Source organism: Notolepis coatsorum (assembly GCF_963971535.1).
Source record: "Notolepis coatsorum genome assembly, chromosome: 2".
In the NCBI taxonomy this organism is placed as follows: Eukaryota; Metazoa; Chordata; class Actinopteri; order Aulopiformes; family Paralepididae; genus Notolepis; species Notolepis coatsorum.
The window spans coordinates 208226272-208241762 of NC_140166.1; the positions used below are offsets into that span (position 1 = coordinate 208226272).

Consider the following 15491-nt stretch of genomic DNA (forward strand, 5'->3'; position numbering starts at 1 on the left):
TAATTGACCTGCCTGGTTAAATCAATTCAAATAAAGATAGAGATGCCCAGTTAGGGTAATAATAATAATTTAAAAAAGGACCTTTTGTCCTCTCGCCAGGCCATCATTGTAAATGATAATTAGTGGCGTATGGAGTATCCATATATCCAACATGTATCCAACTGTATTGCAATAGAAACAGATTCCTTACAATAATTTCAGATATGTGGCGTCTGCATACGAGCATCACATGCCAAAAGGAAGGCTCTTGAGTGGCTGCTGAAAAAAAACAAAAGAAAGATTTGCTCTGTTGGTTAAATCCAGTTATTTTTGTTGTTGTTTTCACAACATGGACACAGGACCCAAATTATTCGGGAGAGATTGATATCATCTAAAGCTTACGTCTATGATGTTGCCAACTTCATACAAAGTAAACAACGTAAGATCTGCTGAAAAAAATGCTCTAGGCTAGTAGATTACATGGTAACCTAAAGAGAGGACACATTTACTTTGACCCCGCACGAAACATAATTTTTTTTATTATCCACTTTTTCTCCTTATTTTTCTCCCATCCCAATTTCGTATTTCCAATTCTGCCCTCCCGTCTTGAATGTTGCTCGACTATGCCTCCCACTGGTCGGTCGTAGGGAGGATAGAAGCCTTGCATCACGTGTCCCCTCCGGTACACAAGGCAGCCTGTCGCATCTTTTCACCAGACAGTGCGGACTCTGTGGCGAGGTGTAACGCGTGGGAGGCTCACACTACCCCCGCTACTTCCCGTCTCTGCTGTGCAGGCGTCCCCCAACCGACCTGTAGGAGTCGCTGTCCACAACGTCCAATTCCCACCCATCCGACTTCCACCCGCTACCTCTGCCAATTGAGATAGTATGACGACTGGCCCAAGCCAGAGGCAATGCTGACACGGGGATTCGAGACCGGAGTCTCTTGCATTGGTGACGAGCGCAATCTCCGCTGCGCCACCCAGCCACCCTACGAAACATCCCTTTTGAAATGCGGCTCTATGGCTCTATGTTGCCAACCTCATACAAAGTAAACAACGTAAGATCTGCTGAATACAATGCTCTAGGCTAGTAGATTCATTGGTAACATTCTGTTTGACCCAGCGCAACATGAAAGTCCATTTTGAAATAACATTCTTGGAAATGTGAAAATCTCTGGGTTTACGCTCGTCAGCTGCAAGAAGCCCCCGGCGTCGTAGAGCCGGGGCACGACTGCTGCTGAGCAGGGGCCGAGAAGCACTCCGAAGCCCCCGGCGTCGTAGAGCCGGGGCACGACTGCTGCTGAGCAGGGGCCGAGAAGCACTCCGAGTCCAGGGGAGATGTCAGGGCTCGGACGCGGTAAGCCAAGTCTTCCAGGAAGTCCTTCTCCTGGTCCGTGATGGCCTGGGAGAGCATGATGGGCAGCGACTGCACGCCGAGCAGGATGGAGTCCAGCTTCTCCTCCAGGATCACGATCCTCTTGTCCAGCTCCTCGCTGCGGCGCTGCAGCTCCGGCACCAGGTCATACATCATGCTCTGCATCTGGGATGGCACAGCATGGACAGGCAATGTGAAGTTGATCTCCATTTGGGGGATGTAGCGGCGTGTGTGTGTGTGTGTGTGTGAGTTTATCCGTGTATACAAACCTTTGCTAGATCAACAATTGTGTTTGCCTGTTCGGTTAGCTTTCTCTGTTCCATTTTCACTCTTCGTAATCTAGACAAATGGTATATGTGTGAGGTTAGGATTGGAAATGGTATAACCCTTTCACTACCACACTACAGAAGGTTACCATTTCACTACCACACTACAAAGGGTTAATGCCTTCACTACCACACTACAGACAGTTAACCAGGCACGTGCACACAGAGCCCAAGGGGTGCTTGAGCACCTGCCTTTTTGAGCCTCATAAAAAAAGGTGTCCTTTTTGAAAAAAAATTTAGTTAAATTTTTTTCTTTGTCGTTACGTATATAGACTGCCCTTCCAACTGAAAAATGTCAGGATAGAATCAAAATATTAGGTATGAGAGATTCCCCATATTCCATTGCAGTTTGCACTGCCTCCTCAGCGTGCCTCTCCGCGGACCTATATATTTTATGCATAGCGTGGGTGGTGATGATGATGATGATAGAAACCGCTGTGGCGCATACAGTTGAATGCTGGTATTACACTCATTGAGGGTCACGAAGAAGTCAAGTCCGATGGGATTTGGGAATCTCAAATACAAATCAGGATTGGAATAAAAAATGCATTTATATTAAACAATACAGAATATACAGCACTTCTTGGGGTCTGTAGGGTAAGCACTTATTCCCTCCCCCCTGAACATTTATGGGCCTTTTAAGTCAGTGATAAAGTGTCTTTCAAGGATAAGTGAGCTCCTGCACTGATTATTATAGTTCAATATTCAATATTTGATCACCAAAACCCCCCAAAAAGCATAAAAAGGGGGCCCCCGCCTTTGCGCACCTGCCCCTCTAAAGTCCTGTGCACGTCCCTGCGGTTAACCCTTTCACTACCACGCTACAAAGGGTTAACCTTTCACTAGCACGCTACAGAAGGTTAACTTTTCACTACCACACTACAGAAGGTTAAAATGTTAATCAAAACACCAAATGTTGCACTTACTGGTGGATAGCTTGCAGGAATTTGCGCTGGTGGTTGCGCACTCTGGCGTGATCGACCTTCCTCACCAGCTTGGTGTTCTTGTAGATGAGCCACGTCTCCCGGAGGACGTTGGCGGCTGTGTTTTTTACCTGTAAGTAGAGGACACATGTTACACGCAGATCCCAACACAGAGCTAAAACATGTGGCGATTAACATACAGTGATTGAAGGTCGTTACTGAGTTGGAGGAATCACATGGATTATGCACAGATCATCAGTAATCTGTAAAACATTTTAAATGTAACAACCAAACCCTCATCGATTAGATACACCGACCGCAAATGTTGTGTATCTGAATGTCAATTGACCTTTTTATAGAGAAGAGTATCAGAGTATAAATATAGTTTAGCGTTACCTATTGGGACAGAGTGGAAAATGGACAAATTGACTCCCCATACTACTTTTAAGGACTCTATCCAGCTTTTTAACTGTCATTTGTCTGTTCTGCTTCATGTGTTACATACCTTGTAATTTTATTTGGTTGTTATTTTGATGTTTGTTTTAATTATTATTCCCCTTTCTCTGTTACCCTTCGAGAGGCCCTTTTGTCCTCTTACCATCATTGTGAATAAGAATGTGTTCTTAATTGACCTGCCTGGTTAAATAAAGTAAATTACATTAAAATAAAGTGTAGATGCCCAATTAGGGTAGTAACTATATATATATATATATATATATATATATATATATATATATATATATATATATATATAAATAAAAGGCAGTTTCCATAAATCATTTAAATCATTGAAAAACTAGATTATGCAGAGATTATCAGTAATCTGTAAAAGAAATTTGAAATGTAATAACAACCAAACCCTGTCGGAATTTGACCATTCATTTGATCTTTTTTTACAACAAGATACACCGACAGCACCTTTGTGTGTCTGAACGTCAAAGTACCTTTTTATAGAGCCGAGTCTCCATCATGAAGTTGTGGACGTGCTTCTCGGCTCTGGTGAGCTCAGACTTCCTGGCCACCACAGCGACCACCAGCGCCGTGCAGCCGGCCCCCTGACGACAGCAGAGAGACACCGTGTGACGCGCTTCACAAACGAGCCTTACCTTTGTACGACAAATCCAGCCACCTGTGCTGTGCAGGATGAGCCCCTCTTGGAGCTGGGCATTTGAACACAGAAATCTGTCACAATCTTTCTTTTACAGATTCTAATGACAGAAATCTATTACAATCTTTTCTTAATTGTATGCCCGTTTACTAGGGGTGTAACGGTACACAAAAACCATGGTTCGGTACGTACCTCGGTTTTGAAGTCACGGTTCGGTACGGCTTTTCGCCCATGTTCCACTCATGGGTAATGTAGTGTGCAGTAACGAATTGTACTTGTAGGGCTGTCAACGAATATTCTATATTGAAATTAATAATAAACTTGGGGGGAAAAACAGCCCCCGGTGGGTGTGGCCTGAAGGCGCTGCATGATGGGTAGGAGACATGCGACGCCATTGAGCTGAACAACGTGCGAGTAGTAATGAACAACAACCGCCACCATCGGTCACGAAGTCAGGTGATTTGCACTCTGAGCAATCTCAAACCCCGGTTGGAAATACTTCGGATTTTGATTAACTTGTGGAACCTCAAGAGTTTTATGCAAGCTATGTCATTTTCAAAGATACTCGAAATTCTTTTTGTAAATAGACTGGATGGCTTTATTGAAAAATATGGGTTATTGAGTGACCATCAATATGGTTTTAGGAGCAATAGATCAACATCCTTAGCAGCGATATATTTTGTGGAAAAAAAGTATATCTTGCAGCATATTTTAAGTTTTTCTGTCATTGATTTTGTGTGTGAGCTTGCCTTGAATACGTACATTTGTGATATATATATTTTTTTTTGCAAGTCCACACAGGTGTTTGATTTGTCTGTAAACAAGACCGAAAAAGAAACTTCATTCATTCATTCATGTAAACTACAGCTGCAGGAGGGCTGCAGCGTCTTTGTGTGAATCCAGTGTTTTTTTTTTTTTTTTTGGCGGTGCTCTTGGATGAGGGAAGTCAGTTGAATAAAAATAAGGAAGTTCCAGGCACTCTTCTAGTATATAAAAAATGCTTTAATAAATAGCTTAGTTCATAGTAGAACCATTAAAAAAACACCAACATGTTTCGGCCTCTCTATCGGCCTTCTTCAGGGCATACAGCTGGCCTACCTTCTTTTTTATGCTAATGCTATTTTGAGAGTTCTAGTGTCAAGAATGTAAGTAGCCTTCTTTGTTTTACGTTATTGAATAGAGAAAATAAAATTTTGGGAAGGGGTGAACTTGGGAGTTTTTAATTAAATTCTGCACGCAAAAAAAAGGTTCTGCACGCGCGTTCCGTTGGTGGTTAACGTACTGTTGCATTCGTTCGGTACACAGTGCGTACTGAACCGAAGGTCCAGTACTGAAACAGTTCGGTACGGATATGTGTACCTTTACACCCCTACCGTTTATAATTATGCCAATGCTATGCTAGTTTTATGTCTACATCACTGCTGTGAAGCACTTTGGGCTGCAATTCCTGTATGACAGGTGCTATACAAATCAAGTTCATTATTATTATTAGAAATCTCACCATGATTTGAAATCTATTACACATTTTCAGGGAGGTTTTAATATAACTTCTCTGCTCATTTTATGCCTGTCTACAATTATGTAAATTGTATGCTCATTTTATGCCTAATAATACACTTTATTTGTATAGCACCTTTCATGCAGAAATTGCAGCTCAAAGTGCTTCACAGCAGAAAAAAGACAGGCATAAAATGAGAACATAAAGTGCAGACATATAAAATCACAGTTTTTCACATTAGGATCTAACATCCCAACAGGCCACCTTGTTTATGGTTTGATTCAGTCAGCATATGTCTATTCATGTCTACATCACTGCTATGAAGCACTTTGGGCTGCAATTCCTGTATGAAAGGTGCTATACAAATAAAAGTGTATTATTATTACTAGAAATCTCACCATGACTCCTGTCAACAGGCACACCCCCTTCCCGCAGTACGTGTGAGGGACCATGTCTCCGTAGCCAATGGACAGGAAGGTTATAGAGATCAGCCACATGGCTCCGTGGAAGGTGCTGGTTACCTCCTGCTCATTATGATAGCTGATAAAGACACAAAACCTTATTCACACAGCAACTAGTGACTGGCTGCTCCTTAAGTTTGCATACATGCAAGTCCTTTTAGTAATCCCCAAAACAAAGCCTTTCACTATCAAAGGTTGCCATTGTAGTGTTGGTCTCATCTCAGATTCATCACTAATGATAGATACGAAACTCATCACTGTGTCCTTTATGAGAAGGTTGGTTGGTCCTCTCTGATGGAGAGGCACAACAAACACTGGCATTTGTAAATTTGTTTAGTTACTATCTCATAATGCTGATGATAAGAGAGCCAGGGGTACAGTCAGCTAGACCGGAGATGGGACGTGCGCTCACACATGCACGCACACAGCTACACACATGTTTACGTTTATAGCTGATTTTAGAATGGCTTCAGCATGAAGTTAAATCAACTATCCAGTTCGTTTTATAGTGTAATTTGGCTACTTGAGAGAGAGAGTGAGAGAGAGAGAGATTCATGTTACGTGTGACTTGCGGATGGCAACTGATGGCTGATGACGTCTCATGATGACCTGTCTGAGCAGCCAATCATGATTTATGACATTATGCACTTTCAATAAAGCATTATTTAAAAAAGAAACTTGTCATTCTTATGTTGTGGCAGCAGCAGGGGGGACGACGACGACTTCGTAACCTAGTTACTTTCAAAGTAAATCAAGTAATCAGTAAAGTAACTACCGGTAGATTACTTTTTAAAGGAGTAATCAGTAATCAGATAATTTGTACAAGTAATCTGTAGCATCACTGCTTATACTACATCATTATTGCTAAGCTACCTCCTTATTAATGTAATGGAATTTTGGAACCCGTTCTAGTGACTGGCCAGTCCTTAAGGTCACCCGAGTTTGCTTGGAACAGGGTAAATCTGCATTTAGCTATGATGCCCCTCTATAGCTCATGGAATGAACTCAAACCGTCCTTAAAGCTTGAGATTCTCCCCTCTGTTGCAGAGTTTAAAACCTTGATCTCCAACCATTTTTCAAGTTGTGTTTTAATTGATTTGTTATCCTTACTTTTGTCTCACCTTGTTGTCTTATTGTCATGATTTCAAATGCCTTTTTTGTTGCTTATTTCTGTATGTACACTCGACGTGACTGTAAATGTGGGAAACCTCAGTTTCCTTTCGAGTTTAAATAAATGTCAGTGAGAATCCTTTTTTTAAAAAGATACCATATTTCTACTCAACCAAGCCAAAAAAAACTAAAACTTTCCGTCTGCCATACATATCCCTACAAACAGTCCTTTTTCTGAAGAGTGACACAGTCGATTAGAAGCTAGAATCCTATACCTCTCGCACATGCGCACAGTCCAGGCTGCGATGATCCAGCAGGACACGCTGAAGACCAGCAGGACGGTGCCGGGGGAAATGGTCATGAGGGTCTTCATGACGAACCGCGTGTCGTAGTTGATCTTGTTCAGGGCGCCGATGCTGCGGGAGGAGGCGTCGGTGAACAGCTTGCTGTGGAGCAGCATGACTCGGCCAATCAGGTAGAGGCGCAGGAACATGGGGATGGAGAGGATGATGTCGATGTCCGCCTTCGCCACCGAGGGCGTGTAGGTGAAGGCCAGTCGGCCGGTCCACAGGAACGTGTGTCGCCCCGGGAGCGGGTGAATGGCGCAGACGAGGAGCTCCAGCATCACAAAGCATATCCTCTCGAAGGTCATGGCGATCCTCCAGTCCTCCACCCCATTGTCGACCATGAAGAGCTGCACGCATGCGATGAGAAATATTAAAGGAAAATGCCGGTGTTTTTGTGTCGTGTGGGTTTCGAGATATTCTTGCCTTGATACAAAAATTAGGTGTGCAATTATTTTTCATAATATTTGTGAGACATTTTGTTAAATGCCATGCTAACCTCTTGAACACACACACAGATCTTAAAAACTCTTGAACACGCATCCTGCACCACACCTAGCACACACTTATAGCAAGACACTTTCTGTAAATAATTGACCATTTTATTTTATCTTACCTAATTTTATATTATCTTACTACTACTACTTATTGTTACCATCAATTACATTACATTGTTGTGTATTTGACAAATAAGAAGTTAGAACTTGAACCTCTTATAAATGGCGCATTTATATAACAGCTTTTATCCAAAGCGCTTTACAATTTAGTTCCTCACATTCACCCACACACCAACGGCGGAGACAACCTGCTCATCGGGAGCAGTTAGGGGTTAAGTGTCTTGCTCAAGGACATTTCGACACGCTGCCCGGGAGGAGCGGGAATTGAACCAGGAACCTTCCGATTACCAGACGACTGCTCTACCTCCTGACCCACTGTCACCTCTTATGCGTTACTTGTTTTCTGAACTTTCGCCATTGTGATATAATACAGTATCTGAGAAATAATGCCTCTTTAGTTTCTTTAGACACAGCATTAAGGCACAATAGAGCTCCCCTTTTCAGGAAAACTTCAGTAAACACCTCAGATGTTACCGTAGCATTTTCGATTGTATATTGTATATTCCTCTTTTACTTACTTTTTTTTGTGTTTTATTACACGTATGAGTGCATGCTTACCAACTGTTTCGCCTGTTTTATTGCAACACTACTATCACCGACATCTAAGAAGGGAGATCCCCCCCTTCTAAGGTTTCTCTCCTCCACATTGCCTGTGGTGCATTTTTTCCTATTGCTAGGTTTTAGGGAGTTTTTCCTTACCTTCGCGTGGGGTATGTCTGGGAGTGTTGCATTCATTTTATTTATTTAAAATGTCTTGGACTTTATGGTGTTTTTGTTTTGTTCTTGATTTAATGTGATGTTTCTTCTTGACTTGTTTAACACTTTCAGTGCCAAAAACTAGATATTACGTTTTAGCTCGACAAGCATTGAGTGCCAAAAACGAGATATTAAGTTTTTGGATCGTTTGATCTTTTTACTTTGATCCCCACTCTACAGACTTGCCGGGAGCAATCTGCATCATTTTGGCACATCCCAACACACTAGAACTGCAATGCTGATCGACTATCACCAGGTGGCAGTATCGTCCGTGTCTGAACTGCAATGGCTTGGGGTTATTACTCAGCCTCACTTTCATTTCTCCTTGGTTAGTGGCCCCTCCTCCTGCTGGAACAGAAATTCACATTGCTCGCCTCGAAATTCCATTGCCTAAGCGTATTTGACCATCGAAACGTGTATAGACATATACACTGGTAATCGCGATAAGATAACTTGGAATTATTCTTCTTGGAATACCTTCTGGCTAAGGTAAGGTACATTCTATGTCTATTTTACCGAATCTGAAACGTGTTTTTCTAACGATCACAGTTCTGTGTTTCACCGGACGAAAAACATGGTCGCAAACCTTTGTGAAAAGGTACATATATACATGTCATATACCTTTGATTTGGGAGTATTTGGGGTTTGATGGGATCAGCCAGAACGGTTTGGGCTTATTGCACATTCCGCGTTTTATCTCGTGATCTATGGAAATGCGCAATGTTTAGCGTGTAATAAACTACAAACTACAGCGTGTGGAAACAAACTATTATTCCCATCTTGCACTACAAGTAATGTTTGTCAAAATGTCAAAATGAGAAGACATGTCCTGCCCATGGGGACATTAACGTGTGTTGTCGGGCCTTACAAATAAATTTGATTTGATTTTACTTACATTTTAACTGTATGAAGCACACTATCAGGGGCTCATGCAGAACCAAGCATTTCACCATAAAGTACATGTATTTTATTGTGACAATAAACAAACTTGAACTTTTAGTCAAATGAGTCGACTTTCACGGGTTACGTGGTTTAAGACACATTTTCAGATACACTGAAAGCCCATGGGAGTAGTGTAACTGCAAAAAATAACTACCACATTTTTCAGTAATGGTAAAAGATCATGAGATAATTGCTAACTTTATTTTTGTATAGGAAAGAATAACTTGGGAGCCCACATGTCAAACGAGAACTAACAGCAGCAGACTACAATGTATAACTTTTATCATGCCAATTAGGGTACCTTATGTATACTACACCTGTGTATACTGTTTACTTTACTTACTCATGGTATACTGTATATTCAGATTCTAAAAGGGTTTTATTGCCCATATGTATTGTAACATATAATATAACTGATAGAACATACAGATCCTCATCTGCACCTTTGATTGAACGGTTTACTTGCTCATATTCTTATATTCAGAGTTAATTATATTGTTTACACAGCTTATTTTTATCGTTACTATAATTCTATCGTCTATATTTATGTCTTCTACTATTAGTCTGGCCATACGTGTACGTCCCCTCCCCGAAGCTGCTATGACGCCTGAATTTCCCCAAGGGGATCAATAAAGGAATATCTTATCCCATCTTAAAACACTGCCATCGAATGTGTTGTGCACTACAATTGACTTGTAATCTGTAAAATGACGGGAAAGTGTCTACACCACTTTCAATTAAAGTTCAAATTTAATATAGCTTAGTGTTACCTATGGGGACAGAGTGGAAAATGGACAAATTTATCCCCCTCACTACATTCTAAGGACTCTATTGCAGTTGTTTACACACACCTGCAACTGTAACCCAGCCATTAACTGTCATTTGTTCAGCTTCATGTATTACATACCTTTATTTGGTTTGTTTGTTTGTTTGTTTGATGTGTTTTAATTATTTCCCTCACCTCTGTGATGTCACGTTATGTATCGAATTCGATTTAGTTTTTTGTCCGCTTTCCGTTACCCTTCGAAGGGACCTTTTGTCCGCTCGCCAGGCCGTCATTGTAAATAAGAATTTGTTCTTAATCGACTTGCCTGGTTAAATAAAATAAATAAAAATAAAGTAGAGATGCCCAGTTAGGGTAATAATAATAAAAAATATATATATAATAAATAAGGCTGTCAAAGTTTACGCGGTATTAACACGTTATCGCCCGATTCTATTAACGCCACAATTTTTTTTAACTCAAGATTAACTTTATTTTTTATTTTTATTAGGGCTGTCAGTTTATCGCGTTAATTAGATTAATTAATTACACAGCAAATTATCGCGTTATGAAAATTAACTCAAAATTAATTACAATTTTTTTTTTTTTTTTTTTTATATAATATTTTTTTTGTATCTCATTCATTCCATAAGAATGTAGAATACACATTTACAGATGTTTTTTAATATGGTCCATTTGCATGTTCTTGGTATCTGATTCTAGGGACATCTATGAATCTCAGGGAATGTATTCCCAGTGTCAGAAATACTGTGGGCTAGATCCACAAAGAATGAATTGCACAGTGCAAGTTGCACCCTTACTTACAATTCATTATGAATTGAAAATGGGGGACCCTGATGTAAACAAGACGAAAGTCTTTCTCTGATCTGCATCCCCTTAACAATTGTGTGTATTGAGCCGTACTGTATTGTACCCATTCTGCAATCTGTTAATAACATTTTCATTCAATCACTCAATCTGCGCTGTGATTGATTGAATGACAATTTTATTTTGAGTAAATTGTAATGAACCAAATGAGAATATCAATATTTTTTTGTTATCTTTGACTGTGAATAACACCATGCTCAAATTGACCAGACCTGAAAAATCTAAGCAAATTAATAGATGGAAGATGATCAAACAGAAGGTTTTGTAGATACAGTACTGAATTCTGCCATCCGGACACATGCAATTTGAAATATGATTATAGAATATAGAATATCAGGCATAAAATGGTTATGCGATTAAAATGCGATTAATTAGATTAATTAATTACAAATCCTGTAATTAATTAGATTAATTTTTTTAATCGCCTGACAGCACTAATTTTTATTAGACTTCACTCAGTCAGGTGTATTATTGATACTCTCATTGATACTATGTTTGTTTCTGACTCAAAGTGTGTGTGTGTGTGTGTGTGTGTGTGAGAGAGATAGAGAGGGGGGGTGAGAGAGATGAGGAAGGGGCAAGAGAGAAAGAGAGCTGGGAGAGTTCTCAGCCCTTGTGTGGGTTAATGTAACAAGTTCCTAACGTTTTCTTTCCCCTATTATTTCATGCACTTCATTGTTTTAAATTATTATTTTCTTTCTTTCTTTATAAGTTATTTTGTGCATCACTGTTTTGAATTTGATGCAAATTTGCAATGCATGAGGGTCATCCTTTTGTGTTAAATGGCTGCATAAAGCAAGCATTTGTTGACTCTCATGTTGATAAAGAGTATTAAAACTTGAAAAATATCAGTTTATGGTAAAAAAAAAAAAAAAATGTGATTAAATTGCGATTAATCGCGAGTTAACTATGGACAATCATGCGATTAATCGAGTTAAATATTTTAATCGATTGACAGCACTAATAATAAAATCTAAAAGCTTCCATAAATAATTTACAATGTAAAAACAAAAACATCTAGGCTGGCGCAACTGGCTAATATTTTTATTACTTTAGTGGCTTTTCATATGAATACATGCATATTGGAATAAATGCATTTAAATGTTTGTAATAGTACTGAAAAGAGGTGGACAAAATAACATTTAACCAGATGAGTGTAACTATTATATGGATATACGAGTACCTGATATTGCAGAGAAAATACTCAACAAACGATGACCCTCTTGTGTTTTGCCTGACTGTCTTGTATCAGCCCACATTTGGTTCTGTTCCAAGTCCTAAAATGTTACCAACCTGGAGGTCAAAGTCACCTCAGCCAGGTGGTTGAACTGCCCTAATGCTGCTGGTTCACTTACCTGGATTTCCCTCGCGTGGTACATCATAATGAGCCCAAGAAGGATCGCTGTAGAAAAGCTTATCAGGCATTTCAAAACAAATGAATTCGTGGATTCCTGTAGACGACAGACAATAAAGTGGGTTGTACCAATAATCTCAGCATAAAACAACGTTTCAAAGTTACATGATCTTTAAAAGAAATATATACAAGTAAAAATTGAAACAAGAGCATTACCATCGTGTTATTTCCCCAAGACAGCTCTGTCTCAGTCACCATGATAATAATACCCAACATGCCAAAGACCAGGGCGTAGTCACTCAATTGTTTACGCTTTCCGAACAGAGCTCTTCGCTGGCCCAGCCTGAAGCCGATATCCTTGGTCTTCCTCTGTGGTGAATCAGCATCACCATCCCTGGCCAGGCTCTCACTGTTGACCTTACTGGATTCGTCCCTGGCCAGGCTGTGGCTGTTGGCCTTGCTGGATTCCTCTCTGATGGCACTGGAGAAGACGTCCTCCAGGATGGTGTTGTGAAGTATCTGGAGAGGCTGTCGGCCCAATAAGTTGAGATCGGCGCAATTCGGTCTTGAAGCCACACGGCCGCTCAGCGGTCTCACGGCGTCCCCGTTGAGCGCACCGCTGGTTTCAGTGGCATCCAACGGTGGAGAACATTTGAGCAGGGACACTTTGGATCCATTTTGACTGACGCCGTGCTGCACATTTGTCTGCCAAAAGAAATTATCAAATCAACAGTCTATTGGGCTACAAACACAGAGAAACAGAGGCAGCAGAAACAAAGAAAAAGATATACCGGTACGTATATAATTATATGTCGTCTTGAACTCTGGGACTCGCTGATTACACTTTTGGAAACAGTAACTCCACTAGCCTTGATGGTATAAAAACCCTGTACCTGATTCTCTCCTTGTCTGGGTCTTTTCTCCTCAAGATGATTCTCAAGCCAACTATAATGGCTAGTGACCAAGGATTGGACACTCTTGTTGCTGGTGGCCGTGGACGACCTCTTCGCTCGCGGCGTACCGGCGAAAGTGTTGTCGGAGCATTGGCAACATTTGAGGACAGAGGAATCTCCAAACGATTTACAGGTTTGATCGCAACCGGGTCGACAGTGAGAATCCTGCTGCTGACCCAACAGTTTCCCGTGGAGCTCTCTCCAGTGCTGTTCCACTTCACCGGGCGGAGACTGCTGGTCCTGATGTCTAGTCGCAGGCATGTCTTGACTCGCTTCAGGAGACACAATAGAATTTAGAGGTATGTTGAAAAAACCCAAGTGCGGTTCTTTAGTCAAAACGGGAGGTAGACTGTAGTCCTTGATTTGAAAATTATTGCACGATTCACTGGATTGAGACATGGCGCTATCCTGTAGGTAATTGGTCGTAGCTTTCAGGCAACCCTCTTGGTTTGTTTGGTGTGACAGGAACTGACGTGTTGTGGACACTAGGGAGTTGTGGGGGTACGGCTGGCTGCGCAGCGAAGAGGAGAAGTGGTTTCTCTTCTTGGACAAACTGAAGAGGCAGTCGTGGAAGGTACCCTGTTTTGACCGCGGTTGAAAACTGTCAGTTTCCGAGTTAAGAGGGGGACAATCGCATCTGCCGACCTGGTTCGGGTGCGCCATTGTCGTCCCGTGCCTTTCTGCCGATGATGTATTGTCTTGTGGCTCTTCTCTGCTGTTACCGACATGACTACAGAACAGAAGCAAGTCTTGATTGCTCAACTGCGATAGGGTCGAGCTTCGGGGTTTCAACGTTGACGGCGGGGGCAAAACCCTCTGAGGAGTGACTCTGTTGCTTCTTGCCTGAGGTGCGGCCGAAACACAGCAAGGACTCTGCTCTTGCTGAGATGTTAAGGGTTCGAGGGCAGTGCCGGAGTATCGACAACGCATGACCTCTGGGGTTTTGTTCGGAAGCGACGGACCTCCCGGGTTGCAATGATCATGGTTCCTGTCGTGGCAGCCTTCGCCTGTTGTATCGAGACGTCGTGTTGCATTGGTGGGTTTGACCACGACCAGCCTCATGGCTTCACCGTAGAGCTGCGCCTGAAATAACAGTGTTTTCAAATGTGCTTTGAGTACCATTATTGTGCATCAATAATCCCCAAAACAAAGCCTTTCATTATCAAAGGTTGCCATTGTAGTGTTGGTCTGATCTCAGATTCATAACTAATGATACGACACTCATCACTGTGTCCTTTATGAGAAGGTTGGTTTGTCCTCGCTGATGGAGAGGCGCAACAAACACTGGTATTTGTTAATTTTTAAGGCCCTTATTGGTAAGCTACCTCCTTATACTAGATCATTATTGGAATGGAATTTTGGAACCTATGTTCCAAAAGACAAGATGTAGCATTGAACAGCACAGGAAGTCCTTCATTCTGACAGCCATCAGACTTTATAATGCATCACTGTGCCTCACTGCATCACTGAGCACAGGGTGACAGTACCATCTTCCTGGACCTTTAAACCGACATTGCAAAATGTTACTTTTACTGTACACACTAGGGCTGTCCCCGACTAAGGATTTGGATGGTCGACTATGATTGGCCAAAATTTGCCGTTATAGTCGACTATTGGTCGACAAAAAAAAAGAAAAAAGTATATATATTTTTTTAATCATTCCATTTGGGCTGTGGGGGGTGCTTAATGTCTGAAGGAGTCGACTGAAGGCTTCTTGTCCTCTGCAAAAGCATGCAATTGGTCCACTGATGGATACATCTTGATATTTGTCTAGTCTAGTGTGTTCATTAGATGGGTGAAATCCTCTTTCAGTGCCTCTGTCCCTGTTTTCGTAGGCAGTTAGCCTCTGGTATGCGTGCCATTAGCGTTAGCCACGCTTCTAGGCCTCTTTTCTTTTGGAAAGAATGATAAAAAATAAAAATAGGTTGGCCAGTCGACTACGGCTCCTTTCGACCGATTAGTCGACTAATCGACTAATAGGGGTCAGCCCTAGTACACACTGTATATTTCTGTATATTTTATATTAGAATGTATATCCCGGTATTGGGCGGTCAGGTGGCGTAGCGGAGATTGCGTTCGTCACCAACGCCGGA

At 41.4% G+C, this 15491-nt stretch overlaps 1 protein-coding gene across 1 annotated transcript; it reads right to left on the minus strand.

Annotated features, from left to right (window-relative positions):
- Positions 1-1169: 1169 nt before the first annotated feature.
- On the minus strand, positions 1170-14061 carry kcnn1b (potassium intermediate/small conductance calcium-activated channel, subfamily N, member 1b; the record flags this gene model as incomplete). Its single annotated transcript, XM_084308484.1, has 10 exons — positions 1170-1520; positions 1625-1694; positions 2608-2735; positions 3549-3659; positions 5609-5750; positions 7057-7475; positions 12447-12542; positions 12662-13150; positions 13530-13670; positions 14044-14061. 10 exons carry the CDS (start codon positions 14059-14061, stop codon positions 1170-1172), a joined length of 1965 nt encoding a protein of 654 aa, XP_084164610.1.
- Between the last annotated feature and the right edge of the window lie 1430 nt (positions 14062-15491).